Below are 18,874 nucleotides of genomic sequence, written 5' to 3'. Positions count from 1 at the left end.
GAGCGCCTTGAGAGGCTGACGTCGGCAATTAATAGTTCTTACCTTTGGGCATTTCATTTTCGGCAATAGTTATGCTGTGAGGCTCTGGTTTGGGTCCATAACTACCCAGCATGTGTGATTCCTTGTCAACTAGAACAACAATATGTGAGTAGAACACCGGTTATCAATGGCCAAATCCGATGTCAAGAACTAATTTTACTTATGTCTACGGGCCCCCTCTTGCTTTATTAAAAAGAATACCCCCCACACATCAATTTGAACATAACCGACTAACGTGGGGGGGGAACGGTTCCGGGGTGGGTGGGAGAGGGGAACGGTTTTGATGAATCGCATATTTAGAGACTAGTGAGCCATATGGCTCTAAGAGAGCTGCTTAGTCAATGCCATCCGGGCGTTACCTGTTTAATCCCGTTTTTGAAGACCAAACGTCAAATGGGTGACAAAAAATCGGTCAAGCAATCGGTTAGCAAACCGCTGCTGCTTTCCAACTTCTAAAAACATAACCGACTAAACGTCGGAAGAATTTCTCTCGAACGACTAGTGGAAGCTCTAATCAATTGCAGCCTGCTTCAGTCGGGGGGGGGGGGGGTGAGGGCAAGCCTAAATGGGACTAAGAAGTTCAATAGTGGGCTTCAAATAACCACATTAGAGTTTAACATATTCCACTATTAAGATCTAAAGTGAAAAATGGCACCAGTTTCGGCGCACCTTTCATTTGACTAAAATTCTCTCTCAATCACTATTTCAAGCAGCTGGTTTAGTATTAAATTGCCGCCAATTGAGTCCAGCTGCTTGAAATTGTGATTGAGAGAGAATTTTAGATCACGCGAAAAAAGTCGAGCATAAAAGTCACTTGAAAAGTCGAAACCGTCAAGCAAAAATTTTGCCAGAAAGGGTCAAAACGGGGAAAAGGAAACAGATACCCAACGTAATCATTTGCATCAAACTCAGGCATGAAACGGCTTTTGCATCACACTCACAGCTCGTATTAACTCAAGAGAGTGGATGATTGTTTTCTTGGTATTTCTATCAAGAGTGTTTATGTACATCTAGGCTGTATAGCAATCTAACCTCTTACTCCTTTCCTCTTGACAACGTGGTGGTATCGCAGACCGGTTACGATATCGTTCTCAACCTAAACAAAAGTAGCACCATAAAAGAACCTATATACAATAACATTGATAACTTTCTGCAATGGTTACTGCAGATTGCATCACTGATACAGCAGATAAAGCATCATTAAAGTAATTGAAAAAAAAAACATTACAGCGATTGAGACGAAGAATAGCAGTGATGAGCAATTTAATTGATTCAATTGACAACAACTTTCCTCTGAAAAACACTGACAAACTAATTTCAGAAATTTTTTCAAAAAGTGAACAACTATATAACAAACAAACTGCAACTTTACAAACTATAACTTTACAAACTGTAACTCCTATATTTAAAACTTAATATTTCACCACAAGTGTTTTTACATGAAAACATCTGCACTTTTGTTCTCACTTAAACAATGATGCAACTTACTGCTAATAGCATTACCAACTTTCATTATCATGGATAGTGTGCAAACAAATAAGCTCACATGATTCTGCGCGTGTCACAGAAACTCGCATTTAACAACAAAAAGGACTTAAATTACTATTTGGAAGGGCACTGCAGCAATTCTTTAGTTTATCCCAAAATTTTTGTCAACAGTGTGCAGGAAGAACTGATTAAAAAAACTGCACACTATGGAAAAATTTTAATGAATTTGGTGGTTACGGCCAGTATTGCTTCAGTTTGCTAGTATATCTAGTCGCAGTGACGGTATTACTAATTGAAGGTATATTCATATTTTAAAAAGCAGAAAAAAATTGCCATTTTGAACAGATGCAAAGATTCCGACTGAATCTCTCAAAACACCTGCTTGATAATGATTTCAAATAGCAGAAATAGTCAACATAGTCAACATAGTAACATAGTGCCTCCTTTTCTCAAAGCGCCGGAAAAGAAAAATAAATAACTTTTTCCTGGACAAGCAGGAGCATTTTCTTCAACAAAAGCAACCAAATTACGGTTCAAAAGATTCAAAAAGCCTTTCCATGCCCTAATACAGCATTTTCATGTGAAATTTTGAATATAACCCATATATTGCCGGACAATAGCCAAAAAATATACCACAAGAAAACTCACTAAAACCACAAAAAAACAGCCGTTGAAAATATGACTTCGTATTATCGTTATTTTCAAAAAAATTTTAAGCTCTGATGTCTTTCAAGAAAAATAGCCTTATAATTCTCAAACTTGGACGGCCTCTATTCGTATCAGTGATCTAGAAAAAACACACTTTGACCTCTTAGTGCTGATCAACTGTAGTAACGGGAAGAACCGCATTTAAAAAAGATGGGACCAATAATAGTCGTTGTCTTCACAGATATTAATAAACAAATAAAAATTTGAAATGAGTTTTTGAAAAGCATCAAAACAATACAAAACGGGCAAACTGAACAAAACTGGCAAAATGTCCAAGAGCATTAAAATGATAATAGATAAAGAAATTATTCAGATTAAATTTGAAAGGGCTGAAAATAATTTTAAAATTGAGCAGAGCCGTGTCAAAATCGGGACAATTAGTCGTCAAATGCTCACATTTTGTAAACATACGGACTCTTAAAGATTCTTTTGTGTTTAAATTGTCACAGAAAACTTTGAATATGCGATCAGTGTGAAAAAAGTGTGAACAGACGTAAAGAAAAACATAGCCCTAAGAATTCCGAAAACGACTCGAACTAGAAAATTGACAATCCTCACTGACCTCACCCACATCGTACATAATTATACTAAACAAATTGAACTAATAGGAAAAATAACAAAATAGTAACCGACAAGCTGAAATAGAATCTGATACAATTTATTTTTTTTTCATAACTGCGATCGAAAAAAACTAGACAAAAAACCTTTTAAAAAACTGGTATGTGACCGAATACTTGACAAACAATCAAACAGAAGGTTTCATGAAGAGAAAACCGAAGAAAGTGCAAGGACACGACGAAGGTCAGAGGCGAAAATAAAAATAAGTAACTTTATTCCAACCAATATTCTAAGAAACTTCATACTCAAACCTGCAGACAAATTAGTCACTTGCTCAAAACAAGGCAGAGAAACCTTGAACAGTTTTAAAAACAAAGCACGAAAAACCAGATTGCGAGAAAACAACCCCGACAGCTTCGTCGATCTGCAGTCTCAAAAAGAGTAAAAATACCAAAAAATCTTCTTTTCCTTAAATAATGAGATGTTATATTGTGATTAAAAATCTGTATAGCTTATTGCTGCATCTATTAGCTGCTCTTAAATAACCTTCAATTAGGGGAAAGCATTCACTTGAGCTTATCTCTCTGAATCAAAGTAAAGACATAGCTGGCAGATTGCCAGAAAATAGCCGCAATAGATTCGTAGATCGGCAGTCTAAAAAAAAACAGTAAAAAAGACAGACCAAAAAAATTTGCCTTTTCATTGAAGGCTGATCTGTTATATTTTGACTAAAAATCTGTATAATTTATTGCTGCCTCTATTAGCTGATCTCAAATAACCTTCATTTAGAGTGGCACACACCCATCTGACGTTATCTCTTTGAATTAAAGTAAATAAAAGTCAATTTCAAAGTGAGGAAGTTATTTTTGAGAGTGAGGTAAGTCAAGTGTGACCAAAAATTTAATCACGCGCATGAACAAAAAAACTCGCTCCACTAAGAGCGAAAAATGACGTCACACATGCAATTCAGTTGAAATTGCATGAACGAATGAACAAAAAGTGGCTGTGACGTCATATGGTCTTAACAAAAATCATGACGACGAAATAAAAAAAAACCAAGAGAAGGCCAATAATAGCCCCAGCTATCGCTGTGCGGCTATTGACAAGACTATTTAAGAGCGAAGAAGTCACTTTTGAGAGTGAGGTGGGTCAAGCGAATAAAAAAAGTGACTACGTGTGAAAAATGACGTCTCGCACGCAACTCAGCCGAACTAGAATGAACGAATGAAAAAGAGCTGATCTCATGTGATTGTGACGTCATATGCTCCTAGCGTAAATGTTGACGCCAAAATAAGAAAACCAAGAAAAGGCCAGAAAACTTCAGATATCGCTTTGCAGCTATTATAAAAACGCTTATAATTTATTTCAGTGAAATTTTCATGTCAAGCCATCAAGTGTTATTTCATAGTAACAAAACGTAAAATAGCAATTAAAAACTTACTGAAAAAAAGTACGAAAAAAGTTACTGAAAAAGTTACTGAAAAAACTTAAAAAATTGGCAGAACAGACAAAATTGGGAAAATTCGCTCAAAACAACTACTCAAAATACATAAGATAGCCGGATAATGTCGGGCGGGTTGCTCTCAATCGACCGGCCAGCGGTTCGCTTCGGTAGTAGACAACTGGAGTTTAGGGATGCTAGCATTAGGGAGGGGGTGACAGGTGTGTGGTGGTGGTGGTGGGGGGGGGGTTTGGGGGGAGCGTTAGGGTTGCGAAGTCTAGATGAGAGGAGGGTTCAAACCGACAATTCGAGGAGGGTGGTCAATGGGAGTGTTGGGGGAGGGGGGTGAGTGAGGGTGATCCAACTTCTACGATTAAAAAGCGCCCTTCGCACCATGAGATTGTCTCCTCACAACAATTTTGGTGAATCGAATTCTAACACATTTTGATGCCCTCCGAGCGTTACCTGCTAATCCCATTTTGGATTACATTGAGGACGAGGTATCAAATGGTCAGATAAAAATAACTATTAGACAAAAAGTTGTTAGTACGAAAAATCGCATAAAAAAGACCAGGGGGACTAATATAACTGCTACCATCTTTGTTTGAGAGAACTTAACAGCACGATCCAAAAATGGATGAGCTCAAGTCGGACACTTAAGCCAAGAATGCTTTTTATTAAAAAGATGTCTTACAATAATCAAGTCACATGTGTGCGTAACAAGCTTTTACTAAAATCTTTTAGTAATTTTCATTCTGAATACACCAAGTATGTTTGCGATCCTCGCCAAACACGCAACTGCTTTATACATCAATTATAGATTCTATTCAGATGCAGTGCTTTTGAAACAAATTTTGTGTGCTTATCCATGTAAATTTTGCCGTTTGTCAAAGCCATAGATAGAAAACTTTAACCTGAATTCTTGCATTTAAAATTCCACGAATGTAGAGGAATTTCAAAAAAAAAGAGGTAAATCAGTTGTTTGTATTCAAATGTTTTCAGATATTTACATGAACTGTTTACATGTTGGATAAAAAGGTTAATTGTAGTTTGATTCACAATTAACTGAATTAACCAAGCAGCCGGTAATTCCGTAACAAAGTCATAAAAAATCTCGTTTATCTTTTAAATTGCCATTATTTTGTATCAGGAGAAAGATACTTGCAAAACCGATCAAACGCAATCACTAAACGACTCAAAACATAGCAGGACACAGGAGCTTTTAAAAACTTGATAGCACAAATAAACAAGATTTGATGCAATTAGAGAGCCACAAGGCTCTAAGAGAACTTAATGCCCTCCGAGCTCAACCTGTTCTTCCCATTTTTGAGGCCGAAAAGTCAAATCAGTTAGACAAAAATCCGTCAAGCGCAAAATCGCATAAAAGACCACAGGACTAGAATTACTGCTACAAAATCCGTTTGAGAGCATTTAATCAATCGATATGAAAGACCACTGAAACTGCTACAAAAACTACTTTCAACAACATAACTCCCCAAATTCGGCAAAAATTGAAGAAGAGTACAAAAACGCTTAGAATACGCGTAGAACAAGTGAAAAATGGTTAAGAAAAACTGAAACTTGAATCTCAAAATATATTTGCTTTAGAAGGTCAAAAATGCCTTCGAGCAGACATTTAATAGTTTAGATCCCTGACAGAAACACATTTGACTGAAAATGTTGGAGTTGAAATACTGCTCTCAAAAAGCCGAACGTGAAGAACTTTCGCTCACTCAGCGACACATTTTCACACCTACTTTTCTTGGTCTCTCAAAAAACAGCCGGTGGATTGCCGGAAAATAGCCGCGATAGACTCTTGTGGCCTAACATGAATTGAAACAACTAAAGGTCGTTTTAATAGTCCACTGACTTTTTGGGTTAGATTCGGACTGTCATTTTTATGAGACACATTTGCTCTACATGGAAAAAGCCCTAAAGGAGCTTTCTCAAAATTAATATTTGATATTAAAACTCAAGACTCTATTACTCAGGAATTAGGGCATATAAGTTCGGCATTACTTAGATGCAATAGACCTTTAATTAGTAAATGTTCATAGTTCCATAAGTGAGTTCAGAATCATTTTTGTGAGTGAGGTAAGTCAAGCAATTGACCAAAAAGCAAAAATTACGTCACGAACACAAATTTTACTGCAAAGCAGTAGAAGTCACTGAAGTCATTGAAAAAGTCAATTCGAAGAAGTCAGGGTAAGACGAAACAAAAATTAGGAGCGCAATAATAGCCGCCTGGAATTGCTGACGCGGCTATTCATAAACATGAACAGAAAACCCCCTCTATCTCTCTCTTCTCTACCATTCTTTCTGCAGTTTGATCGAAACACTTAATTTTTACGTGCGGTACTGACTTTTAAATCCTGTTTTAAAAACACTCTAAAAATTGTCGATAAAAGACGCACCAACAATACTCCTCTTCGAGTCGTACAAAGACAGCGCACCAATACAATTCAACTTCTTTATAATGTAAAGAAAGAAGGCCAATAATCGCCCCAGCTATCGCTTTGCGGCTACTAAAATGTCCAAGCAAAAATTTTGCTTAAAAACAAGCAGGCGACTACAATTGCTTCAAATTCTTTCGCGATCAATAAAAAAATTTGAAACTTACGATGAATTCAAATTCTATTTTATAGCTGATTCCTTCTTTGATTTTGATAGTTGGCAATTTCTCCGTAGCGACGTTGGCTAAAACAAAGAAGGGAGAAAGCATTAGATCAGTAGATAAGCCAAGGTTCCCAATGACAACATATTTCTCGTTAACTGAATTCATTGTCAGTCTCTCCAATAAATTGGAACTCACACTGTAAAGAAATTAAACAAGAAAGTTTGATAAGAAGTGTAAATTTTGAATAGTGTTCTCCGTGACTTTATGCGGCTTAACTTTGATTTTATGAGTACTAAAAGAAGGAAAACTAATTTTATCAGCATCTTAACTAATTTTTTTAAAAAAAACTATGAACACATTTTGGTCTCTTTTGAAGGTTAAATTTGTCTTTTGAATTTTAAAAAAATGGTTAGAAGATACTACAATAAAACATCCATTATAACGTGCAAATATCCATACAAACGAATAATTATAAGTACAAGTTTGAATAATAATCTCTACATCGAGGACTTCGAATAGAAGCGGCACCTTTAGAACAGATTTTACAGTCATAACTGAACTAGTCAACAGCCGGAAACTAACAGAGATCAACTTCTTTTCTGAAATCTTCTGATGTTGATATTAGTGTCATCTTCTTCACTATCACTTTGTGAGGCTCGCCTGAAATAAAAACCATTACAGTGTTAACAAATATAAAGAGCACAGCAATTTTAAATCGCGTCACATTTAAATTTGGTTTAACTGTCACAACCCTCCTCCGATTTGATACAACTTTATAACATTCCGGTTTTTGTTAAAATCGGTCAATTTTGGCCGATCGAAATCTTTTACGGAGAGATATAAGTTGTGCATTTAAAAGCGCTAAAAACTGATTCCATTTGCTAAAGAGACATTTTCGATTTTATTTCTTCATGAAAAGCTCTGTACATAATGTTTCGCATAATGTTTCAGCCCGGTAATCCATATTCTTGGCTCAATTGTCTACCAAATGCAGCAGAGACAATAACTAAAAAACAAAAACAACGTTTATTGATATAACATTCAGCTACATTCCATCAATTTGAAACTCTCAACTTCTAACAAAATTCTGTAGATTTTCAGAGCGGAGGTTTTCTGCTGCGTATATACAGGAAGAGTTTCATCTTCAGAGGATTTTCTGCTGAATATCGTATTCAACGACGTTTTCTTTCCAAAATGAAACTATAGCACCAAACCGTCAGATAAGAATTAAGTACTCAACAAAAAATCTTTTCACACCCAAACTTCCAATTGAATTACATAATGGCATGACTCATTAAAGCGCTCAGGAGATCTGCAATTAAAAAGACCACGAGAAAAAAACAAACAACAAAATCAGCAAAAACAAAAATTTCACGGCAAAAACGCAATATCTAAATTTAAAAGCACATTATAACAACGTCAAAATGCAATCAGATAAAACCTTAGCTAGACAAATTTACGCTTTCTTAACTACATATCAGATTGGATTTTTCCTTAATGGGACTAGGTAACATATCGACAAAAAGAAAAAATGAGGCAAAATTCAAAAATCAATCAACATTTTTAAAACCGTTTCATAACTTTATACGTCTCAAAAAACTTTAGCGTTAAACAAAATAATTCTTGATAAAGTTAGAAAAAGTCATTAAGAAACCAATAGGACCTGTATTTGTTTAGACTAAGCCACACAAACGAACTAAAGTTGTAGAAAAACTAAAAAAAAAAACAAATTGCAAAAACAAATTTTGAAGCAATTTAAAGCATTAGTTTTATCTGAATATTTTTCGCTTATTTCAATTATTATCAACACTAATTCATTAAAAATTATACTGAACAATTAAATAAGATAACTCCGTTCTATTTTGAAAATCATTGGGATCTGTTATTTCGTGAATATGCTTAAAAAAACATCCTTCTAGAAAACAACAAAAACAGAAAAATATTTAAAAAATTATTGAAAACAAATATTATCATAAACTTTGAGGCTATGCGTTATAAACTGACAGCTTTGAGTAACATCATTTATTCAATCCTCAATTAGAAGCTTATGAAACCTCTCAGCGTTTTACGACTAACAAAAGAACAAAAAACAGTCAAAAACAGAAAAGTAAAAAAGAGAGAGAAAAGTGTCCACGCCAAACAGAAAAGTAAAAAAGAGAGAGAAAAGTGTCCACGCCATTAAAAATTGAACTTTTCAGTATGAACTTTCTATCTTCAATTATTTTTTAACAGCAATGGGATGCTTCTTGGTTTAAAACAATTACTTCAGAAAATCAACAAATATGAACAAGTATATCAAAACCACGAAATTTTTACGATAAACACGTAATATCAACGCCATTAAAATCAATAGCTTTAATATGAAATCAAAAAATACACTAACTTATGCCTCAATGGGAAGACTATGAAGTTTGTCATTCATAAAACATCAATAAGACATGACAAAAATCTTATGCTTATGAAAACAACAACAAAAACAGGCAAAAACCAAAAATTCAATAGAAAAAAGCGAGAAATTGTCTAAGCCAATTAAAGCTTAAGCTTTTCTCTGAAAATTTTCTCTATGATCCATTGAACGTTTTTGCGAAGCAAATGAAACTATCAGCATTATGATAATGAAGATTTTAAAGGGAAACAAAAGAATGAGAAAAAATATACAAAAATTTAAAAAAAATTAAGAAAACTCGTGGCATCGTAGTCATAAAACCAATAAACAGAAATCGAAATCGCTATCCAGATTAATTCTGGTTGCATTAGAAAGGAAAGAAGTGCTGTGTTTACTGAATATGACAGAGTTAAAAAAATAGGTTTAAGATTGGTTAATGTTCAAAAAATTTTATATTTATCAAATTATATTTAATGTCTTAACAGCCAGTAGCTGTCCAATCAAAGCACTAGATAGGTAAACCTAACGCTCATTAAGGAGCCTATTGCACGTTTAGTCAACGAGTCTAGGCTATAGGAGTTCAAAAATTTAGTAACATCTCAAAAGAAAGAAATTTCATTAAAAATTACGAAAAGTCAGAGTAGAAGCCAAAAGAAAACAAGTGCGATCCCTCAAAAACCAAATTTTTGTTCATAGGGCTTCATTTGATTTTAAGAGAGGTTCATCATTAACAAAATCTTGATATGGAAAGTGACTAGTCTATGATGACCTTAAAAAACTTCAAAAAAGTTTTCTAAAAAAAAACAGCTCTCAAAGAGAATTGGAGTTTTATTTTTTATAGTAATCTTACGCATGAGACCAAAATTACCATTTTTGTCGCCTTTCGTCTGTTAGGAACGAAAAATGTTTCATATATTACAGTGAAATGTAGTCTTAAATTGATATTTTTACAGAACAAATCTTAATTTGAACGAAAATTAGGCTAAAAGTGAACAAAATCATGCCAAATGTCTTGTGTTCACACAAAACTTTAAACCTCGATAACTCCTCGGAAAAAACGAAATTCAAAAAACTCTTTTTAATTCCTAACTCTACGCTGGACGAGCTTTGTTCACCTTTTGGCGTGAAATTTAAATTAGAAATACTATTTTCATAGAAAATATCTTAATTTGAAGAAAAATTACAATTACACACAAAATTTCAATCCTCGATAATTCCTCGAAAAAAATAACGATAATAAAAAATCTTTTTAATTTTGAATTCTACGCTGGACCAGCTTTTTAATGATACTACTCACATTTCTCTACGATGAAAATATCGATCGGCCAAAATTGTCTGAACAAAGAAAAACCCATTTGGGGTCGGAATAAAAAATGTGTCAGTTTGTAAGACTTTAAGTAAGTGTAATGCAAGCTCTGCACGCTTGAAACCATAAGTCTAATAATTAATTACTGATAAGACCACAAAGAGGCAAAAAAACATTGAACAATTTTGAACATGAAGAGCGTCAAACTCATGCAAACCAATTCGATTATGAAGAAACCATTAATTAAACAAATTTAGCCACTAAGGACAACTTAAGTTATCTGTCCTTAGTGAGACCATGACAAAAAAGCAAATAAAACACAAACTATCATTATTCAGAAGGAAACCAAAATGTTTAAAATCAAAATTAAAAAGAGACACCCTTTTTTCACTTAAAAATTAGTGAAGTCAAGGTTAAAAATAAATAAAAATGAATATTAAAAATTAAGGCAAGATCCAATAGTCAGCAAGAAGTTCCAAAATGAATGCTGTGCCAGTAAAAAAAAATAAGTTACAAATTGAAACCACTAATAAAAGTACTACCTACTTATTAAATGATCGGCCGAAATTCAGATACCGATCACTTTCTTTTTCGAATAAAATTTTTTATAGAATGCGAAAAACCATAGGACAAAAACTAAAGGCATTGAAAAGTTGCAGCAGAAAGCATATGAGACCCGCCACCAATGAAACGAGTTTATTTACGGATCGAAAAGCTGAACGACAAAAGCGAAACTCAGAATTCAAAAATTTGGCGAAACAAATTAAAAGCCACAAAGAGCAAAAAAAATGTTCATTGAAAATATCAAAATACATTCTATTAATACCTCCTTGAAAAGCTACCATTAATGAGAATAGCCGACAAAGTAACATCATAGCTGGCAGATTGCCGGAAAATAGCCGACGTTGACGCGCTAGACGTACATCGGGATTGAAACAGAACAAGAAAAGAGATTGAAATTGACAAAAAAAATTTTTCAAGTTTCAAAAATTGTCCTTATTCAATGTGCAGATTCCGTTAGATTCTAAACCTATACTTACTTCAGCTTCTAAATTGGAGGGTATTAAGCTTAATGATTATATCAGCTAGCAATCGCTCTAGTGAAATTTGATAACCTAATGCACTAAGACTTAATGACCGGGCTTTATCGGTTTATCCAGTTTCTTTTGATTTTGCTCTTTTCAATTGACCATACATTACATTTCGTATTTCCCTCCGTGAAAGAATTTAGAATCAATTCAGTTGAAACAGCGAGTGAGGTAAGTCAGAAGTCAAACGTGAAAATCGTGACTTATGTAAAACGATAAACAGGATCAAAAGGTAAAGCGAATTAAAAAACAGGCGAGCGCCTAAATAATAGCCGTTTGAGAGGCTGACCTCGGCTATTAAACAACATCCACTAATAGAAGCAAAACCACAAACTTACAAATATTTTCCGAAAAGAGAGCGCCTCAAAGTTGTAAAAACAATTCAATGCCCCTTGAAAGATTCAAAGTTGTGAAGTTTACTTAGTAGAATACTATAGTCTATGTTATCGAATGCCTTACGAAGGTCCGATAAAAGGGATGTGAATTTTTTTTACCTTTCAATAGCAAATTTTCAGTTTATTGTACCAATGCATCAACAGTGAAATGTTTTTTACGGAATCCATATTGTTTACAATAAAACATATCAAATCTTTCGAAGTAGTTATATATCAGCTTGAACATTGGCTCTCAAAAACTTTGTCAAACACGCATAAAAGAGATATAAAACGATAATTGCCTTCTGTTTTTGTTCCACTTTTGCGGAGCGGAATGACTTTGGCATGTTTCAGATCAGTAGGAAAGACTCAGCGCTGAATTTATTGGTTGACTGACATTGTTAATATTGGTACGATAGCCTCTTGGGAAACTTTACAATTGCATTAGATATATGATCTACCCCTGAAGAATGTTGATTATCCAATTTCCCAATGATACTGGAAATTTCTTTTTCACCTAAAGGACGCACGTATATCGAGTGTTGAAAACTTCGCAGTTTGGTTGCATTTACACTGGGAACATCTTTCGTGACATTTGCCCCAAAATCTCTAAGTAACTTTTATTCTGTATGCGTCAGAGATGTTTGCGATCCCCACACACGCAACTGCTATATACATCAATTATAGATACTATTCAGGTGCAGTGCTTACTCTACTTTATACACCTCATTGACATCGGGAATTTGGTTCCGGAAAAGTGTGAGGAACTTCAAAAAAAGGTAGGACTTGAAAGATCAGTTTTTTGTTTTCATATGTTTTCTGATATTTACATGAAGTGGGTACATGTTGGATAAAAATGTTGATTGTAGCTGAATTCACAACCAACTGAATTAGCCAAGCAGCCGGTAATTCTGTTACGAAGTCAAAATAATTCTCGTTTATCTCTTAAATTGCCATTATTTTGCATCAGCAAAAGATACTTGCAAAACCCATCAAGCACGCAGTCGCTAAATGACTCAAAACATGGCAGGACATAGGAGGTTGTAAAAACTTGATAGCACAAATAAACAAGATTTAATGCGATACTTTAAGATGAGACAAGAATTATTAAAATACCAGTGATGTATTTGGCGTCCTTCAACAGTTCCTCCTTGTACCTTACAAGTGCCTCGTCATCCTTGTCCTGTTCTAGCACTTGTTTCGTCTCCTTTTTCTCTGGCACCTTCAAACAATTGAACCATTAGATCAGCACGAATCTAATCAGAATTAGGATTCTTTTCAGGCACCAATGTTATAGGATGACGACGCCTTTTGATTAGATTTAAGCTCGGGAATGTGTTGACGCCAGATATCATTCAAGGTAGTAGCAATAAAGCGACAATGGTTTACACTCGAAAACAAGTTCGGGAGAAGCTTATTACGAATTTGAACATAAACGAACCTTGTACTTCTGCCCATGTTGAAAAGAAACGAGTTGAAAATAAAAAGATCAAATAACAAATCGATGAACAAGTCCATCTAGCTTTCAAACCCGAATTTTGAAGAAAATGTCCACCGAGAGCCAGGTTTAAAAAAAATGGCAAATTAATTCTAGGTTTTGAGAAAGAATGGCGAGTACTTCCCACTGACCTTGTATCCTTCGGTCTCCTCGATGTCAGAACTGATCTCCTCCGGTTGCTCCTCGACTGCGGCAGAAGCTCCCTGTTCTTCCTCGGCAGACATGGTTGTTTAATTCAATTTAACTCTGAAAACAACATAAACAAAATTTTTACCACAAAGTGATTACCCAGTGAAACTAGGATTGCTGCACCTCGCCAATATATGCAAAATCTGGCCAAATTAGACACGTTAAAATAGGTGCATTCATGTTCCTTGGCAAAATTTAGATTCAACGCGAGACTTGCTCCTTCCTCCAGACTTGAAACTTCCTCCAGTTATAGAACACTGTTAACATGAAAACATCAAAGCCTTTCTGGTCAAGCTTTTTTGAACACTTCTCACGATAATATAAATTTACGATCAGTGGGTGTGGGGTTCTCTGAAATGCAATGCGTTGTGAGGTGGGGGGATGATAGCTGTGAGGAGTCAGGCAGAAATAAGAGGGGCGGGATCCAAATTTATATCACTTCAAAGGTTTCCTTCACGCCTTTAAGTTCTGCTTACTCGGCAGCTACAGTGTGCGCCGTACATTGAGAAACTAATAAACCTCTAAGAGAGCTAGTCAAAAACTTAATGCCGTCGGCCTCTACAGCTAACATAAATTGCAGCAAAATTTTGAAGTGCTGTCAAAACCTACCCACTAACCTCACTCAAGCCATAAAAAAAGCTCCATTGGCCCCTCAAAAACGACGAAACTTTAAAAAATTGGAAAAATTACTACTATTTTTTTATTAAAAAGAAAAATACTTCAAAAAACTAACATGAAGAGAAAATTTAGATTTATTGACTGATACTGGCAAAAAAACTGGGAAATGAAAAAAATGCACCAATGCCTAAACTTCAAAAAATGACCTTTCACGTTGAATTTAGGCCTTCCGGGCATCTTCAGGACACTAAGCTCTCGGAAAACTACTGTAACCGGCTTAGAAAATCTAATGAGACTTAATACCCATTTGAGAGGCTGACGGCGGCGGCTATTTAAAAGACACATTCACATTAATTGCTTCAAACTTGGGCCGAGAGCAATTAAAAGTAAATAATACCTCTTGAAAAAGTTTTCAACGCAGGACGAATCGAAACTATTTCAAAACTAATCTTTTTGGGGCTTCAGTTCTGATAATCAAAAATAAAAGAAAATTAATTCGATCAAACTTCTATCAATTAAATCTGAAACGCAATTAAAAATTAGTCGAGTATCTTTCACGCGGATTTTCCAATGTTTTTAGATGTGACCTTTAGATTGTTTCGGTTACAGATTGTTCCAGATTTCAACGTCCTTCAAATTTGATATCACCGTGAGCCAAGATGACAGCTTTGAGTTGGTCTGAGTCTCCCTGGAACTCAATTGGAGGGATCTCGCTCTGCTTTTGTGACAGTTGATCGATCCATCGGAGACTGTTCATGTACCTAACTTTACTCTGGCATAGATAGTTCAGATCCTGTATTCGATCAAATTTCAGCCGTCAGAACCTGATTTATTATTTCAATGATTAAAAATGCTCCACATTCTCCAATATTTTTCGGCATCAGTCACCAGAAACTTATTGCTATCTAAGCTGTTTAAATTCAAAAACAGCCGGCAGATTGCCGGAAAACATCCGTGATAGACGCTTGTGGCCTTCCATGAGTTGAAACAACTAAAGAAATAAGACTAGATTTTTTGGGTTAGATTCGGAGCGTCAACTTTGACACACACGGTCTATAAGGAAAAAGCCCTAAAAGAGCTTTTTCAAAATTGATATTCGAAATGAAAAACTCAAGACTAATAATTACAAAATAGGGCATATAAGTTTGGCACTACTTAGATGCACACTATTGATCTTTAACTAGTAAATGTTCATAAAATCTAAAATTCCATAAGTGAGTTCAGAAGTCATTTTTTGAGTGAGGTAAGTCACGCAATTGACCTAAGAGCAAAAATGACATCACGTACACAAATTTTACCTGCAAAGCAGTAAAAGTCACAGAAGTCATTGAAAAACTCAATTCCAAGAAGTCAGTTCATAAGAATCATCGATGGAGACGACGAATTAAAAAAAAACATTGCAGGACAAGTCCTCAAATACAATTCAAAGAATTAAACAAAAAACTTAGAAGTACTCTGTACGACCAGCAGATCAATTGGAAAATGCCAGCCAAAACACAAACAAAATCATCAAAAAAAATTGAGAAACAAACAATCAAACAAACAGAACAAAAATATACTCATTGCTAAAACTATTGAAGCTTTTACCCCTAAAGCAAAATTTGATCCCTTTAAATACACCTATTTCAAAAATATGTTCAAAGCCAATTTCTGTTTTCTAAATCGTTCCAGTATTACATCTCCAATACCTGAAAAAAATTCATTGGCCCTTGAAGATCGATAAACTCGAAAATGAAAAAATATAAAAAAAATGAAATCAATTGCAAATTTTAATGGAATGTTGCAGAAAATCGTGATATCAATATTTTCAGAATCATTTCTGTGTTTCTAGAGGCTATCCAGTAACCCAATTCCAAGCCTTCTAAAATTCATTGGCTCTAAGACCGATAGGCAAAAATTTCAAAAACATTTCAAATTTCAAAAAAAGAGAAATTCGTTCTATTAAAATCTCGAAGACCATTCAATTGCCCCCTCGCAACTATCTAATAACATACTATCAAACCTTGGATGAGGTTACCTGGCTACTGGAGTAAGAAAAACTGAAAAGACAAATGTTTTGAAAGAACTTGAAAATTGCAAATTTTATCGAAAAATTTCTAAAACCCGAAAGTTTAAATTGTTGAAAACAAATCCATTGAAAGTAACAACCATGCAGTAACTTTCACCAGGCCGTGGAATAGGTTTTCTGGCAATTGAGAATTGACAAATATCAAAAACTGACAAAAACCTTGAAAAAATTGCAGATTTTATCAAAAAAAAATGCTAAAATTTGAGACATTTAAAAGTTTCTACTAGAACAATCCATTTCTATTAGAAACTATGCAGTTTCCAGTTATCAAACCTTAAAGGAGATTCCCTGGCCCCTGAAGCTGGAAAAACTTAAAAAATATAAAAATTTTCAAAAAATTTGAAAAAAATGCAAAAAATAGTATCATTTTGCGTGTTTGTGTTTGTAGTACCAAAACATATAGCTCATAAAATGGTCATAACAAGTAATTTTGTCTCGCAAAAGGCCTTAATCAACTTTCGAACACTTAAGACTAATCAAACAAAAATCTCAAAAAATCACCAAAAAAAACATGCAAAATTGCAGCATTTCGAGCCCAAAAACTCCTAAAAATGACCTTTAAACATTAAATTAAGGCCATCCCAGCAACTGCACCACTCTAAGCACTTGAAGGACTACTAAAGCCCACTTTGGGCCTCTAACGCCCGCTGGGCTTTCCCTGTTTATTCCGTTTTGAAAGATCAAAGTAATTGAAAAATGTGTGAACACATCTTAAAAAAACAGCGCCCCAATATAATTCAAACTCTTTGAATGGTAAAAAAAGCCACGATGTCCCCAATAATAGCCGCTATCGCTTCGCGGCTATTAAACAAGACATTAAAAGCCGACAAGTACGACTGAAATTTGTTTATCGTGCCTACCCAAGGTAATAGATTACAAATTTTAGGCTGAAATTAATGTCGATCCTTGTTATCCATCATAGTATAATCCGCCAGCCGACAACTGAAGTCCATTTCAGCTTTTCGAAGCTCGGCGAGGGCATTTTCCAAGTTGGTCTGCCGGTCTTGAATCTGCTCAATCTCTCTCCAGCCAAAATCAGCTAGATCAACCATCAGTTCTGCTTGTCTCTGATCCATGTGTTGTCGCAAATACTTGAAATCGACCTCAACTTGGTTGACCAGTTTCGCTCTCTGTGACTCGATATCCTGACTTTGAGTGAAAATGCGTCCTTTCTTTGCTCTCGCTTCATTGATAAGATGGTACGCCTCAGACTTGGCGCCTTTCAGTTTCTCAATGACTTCTTTCACATGCTCCTGGCGATGTTGATGACAAATGATCTTGCCGCAATGAACACAATGAGACGTTACCTCTTCTGTGTTGCCACATAATTCACATGGTTCGTACTCTTTGCGAAAATTATTAGTCCGCTGACTTTCAGGTCGCTTTTGACGTGGTGTTTTAGATGCCATTAAGTTTATCGTATACTTACTATGAGCTGCTAGTTTCAAACATTAAAGAGCGAACCAAAAACATGAGTTAAAGCAGAGTATCAAATAATACAGAGCAAAACAAAAATATATATTTTCTCAGTCAGTTCTTATATTCTATATATTCTAGCCAATACAATATGTTAAGCACCCTCGTACACAATGTTTGATTGATTGAATGCTTTTACCTCAATAACTTGGAATAAAAAGATCAAAAATAACACGGAAGGTATGACAGCTTCGAATCACAAGAAAGTCTCATATTTGATGCTAAATCAAGCAACAACAGTCGTCCAGGAAACATTAATCACCATATAAGTTATCAAAAATCATTATCACAAAAGGACTGCAAGATGCAACAATATTTATGCAAGCAATGTTGAGCTTCAGTATGCACCTCAAAAAAGTCTCAGTATGCACCTCGCCGCCGCTATTACGATTGTCAGAAAATAACTATCGAAATTTGGCTTTTTGCGCTTCGTGGGGCTTAAACCGGGCCTTTCCCATTATAGCCCCCCATTATTGTATAATTACCATGATTGGGGGCTATAGGTTAACTGACCACTAAGCTGGGGGAGGGGGGGTGCTATATTGGGAAGGAACGCTTAAACCTATGGGCTATCTATTTACTGAGCTAAATAATGACATTACATTGCAAAAATCACATTTGCTCGAGTATATATTCTCGGCAAATCGCTGTTTTTACGCATGTATTATAGGCACATGCATTAAGAGCAGGAAAGTAAGCGAGCGCGAAAAAGTACGCTACGCACGAATTTAGGTAGCAGTTTTCACATTTTACAGTGTGCGAATACTAGCAACAAGTCTAATTGATTATAGTCTTTTGGTCTCGTCACTCTTTTCCGCACGTTTGATGTCGGCGGCTACCACTATTTATCAAATTTTGTTTTGTTCAGAAAAAAGTTTTGTTTTAAATGAAGGATTTGATGAAATTTAAGTCGGAGTAAACAATAACCGAAACGTAACAATTTAAATAACAAATAATTAGTAACACAAACGTAACCACTGAGATGACGAAGGAATGGTACGAATTGGTGCGGCCAAAATT

The 18,874-nt window shown here is 35.1% G+C and overlaps 1 protein-coding gene across 1 annotated transcript in view; it reads right to left on the bottom strand.

The window, feature by feature from the left end:
* Nucleotides 1-13,775, bottom strand: part of LOC142345680 (rho GDP-dissociation inhibitor 1-like) — a 33,808-nt gene extending 20,033 nt beyond the window's left edge. The window contains exons 1-6 of the mRNA XM_075397903.1: nt 13,635-13,775; nt 13,122-13,227; nt 7,434-7,511; nt 6,855-6,931; nt 1,072-1,135; nt 43-129 (exon numbers count right to left, since the gene is read on the bottom strand). Coding sequence (XP_075254018.1) covers nt 43-129; nt 1,072-1,135; nt 6,855-6,931; nt 7,434-7,511; nt 13,122-13,227; nt 13,635-13,727 — 505 coding nt within the window. The 5' untranslated portion in view covers nt 13,728-13,775. The remainder of the gene's footprint in view (nt 1-42; nt 130-1,071; nt 1,136-6,854; nt 6,932-7,433; nt 7,512-13,121; nt 13,228-13,634) is intronic.
* Between the last annotated feature and the right edge of the window lie 5,099 nt (nt 13,776-18,874).

Source organism: Convolutriloba macropyga, chromosome 9 (assembly GCF_964194025.1).
Source record: "Convolutriloba macropyga chromosome 9, txConMacr16.3, whole genome shotgun sequence".
Lineage (NCBI taxonomy): Eukaryota > Metazoa > Xenacoelomorpha > Acoela > Convolutidae > Convolutriloba > Convolutriloba macropyga.
The sequence above is the reverse complement of the archived record's forward strand: the minus strand, read 5'-3'. Positions and strand labels throughout refer to the sequence as shown.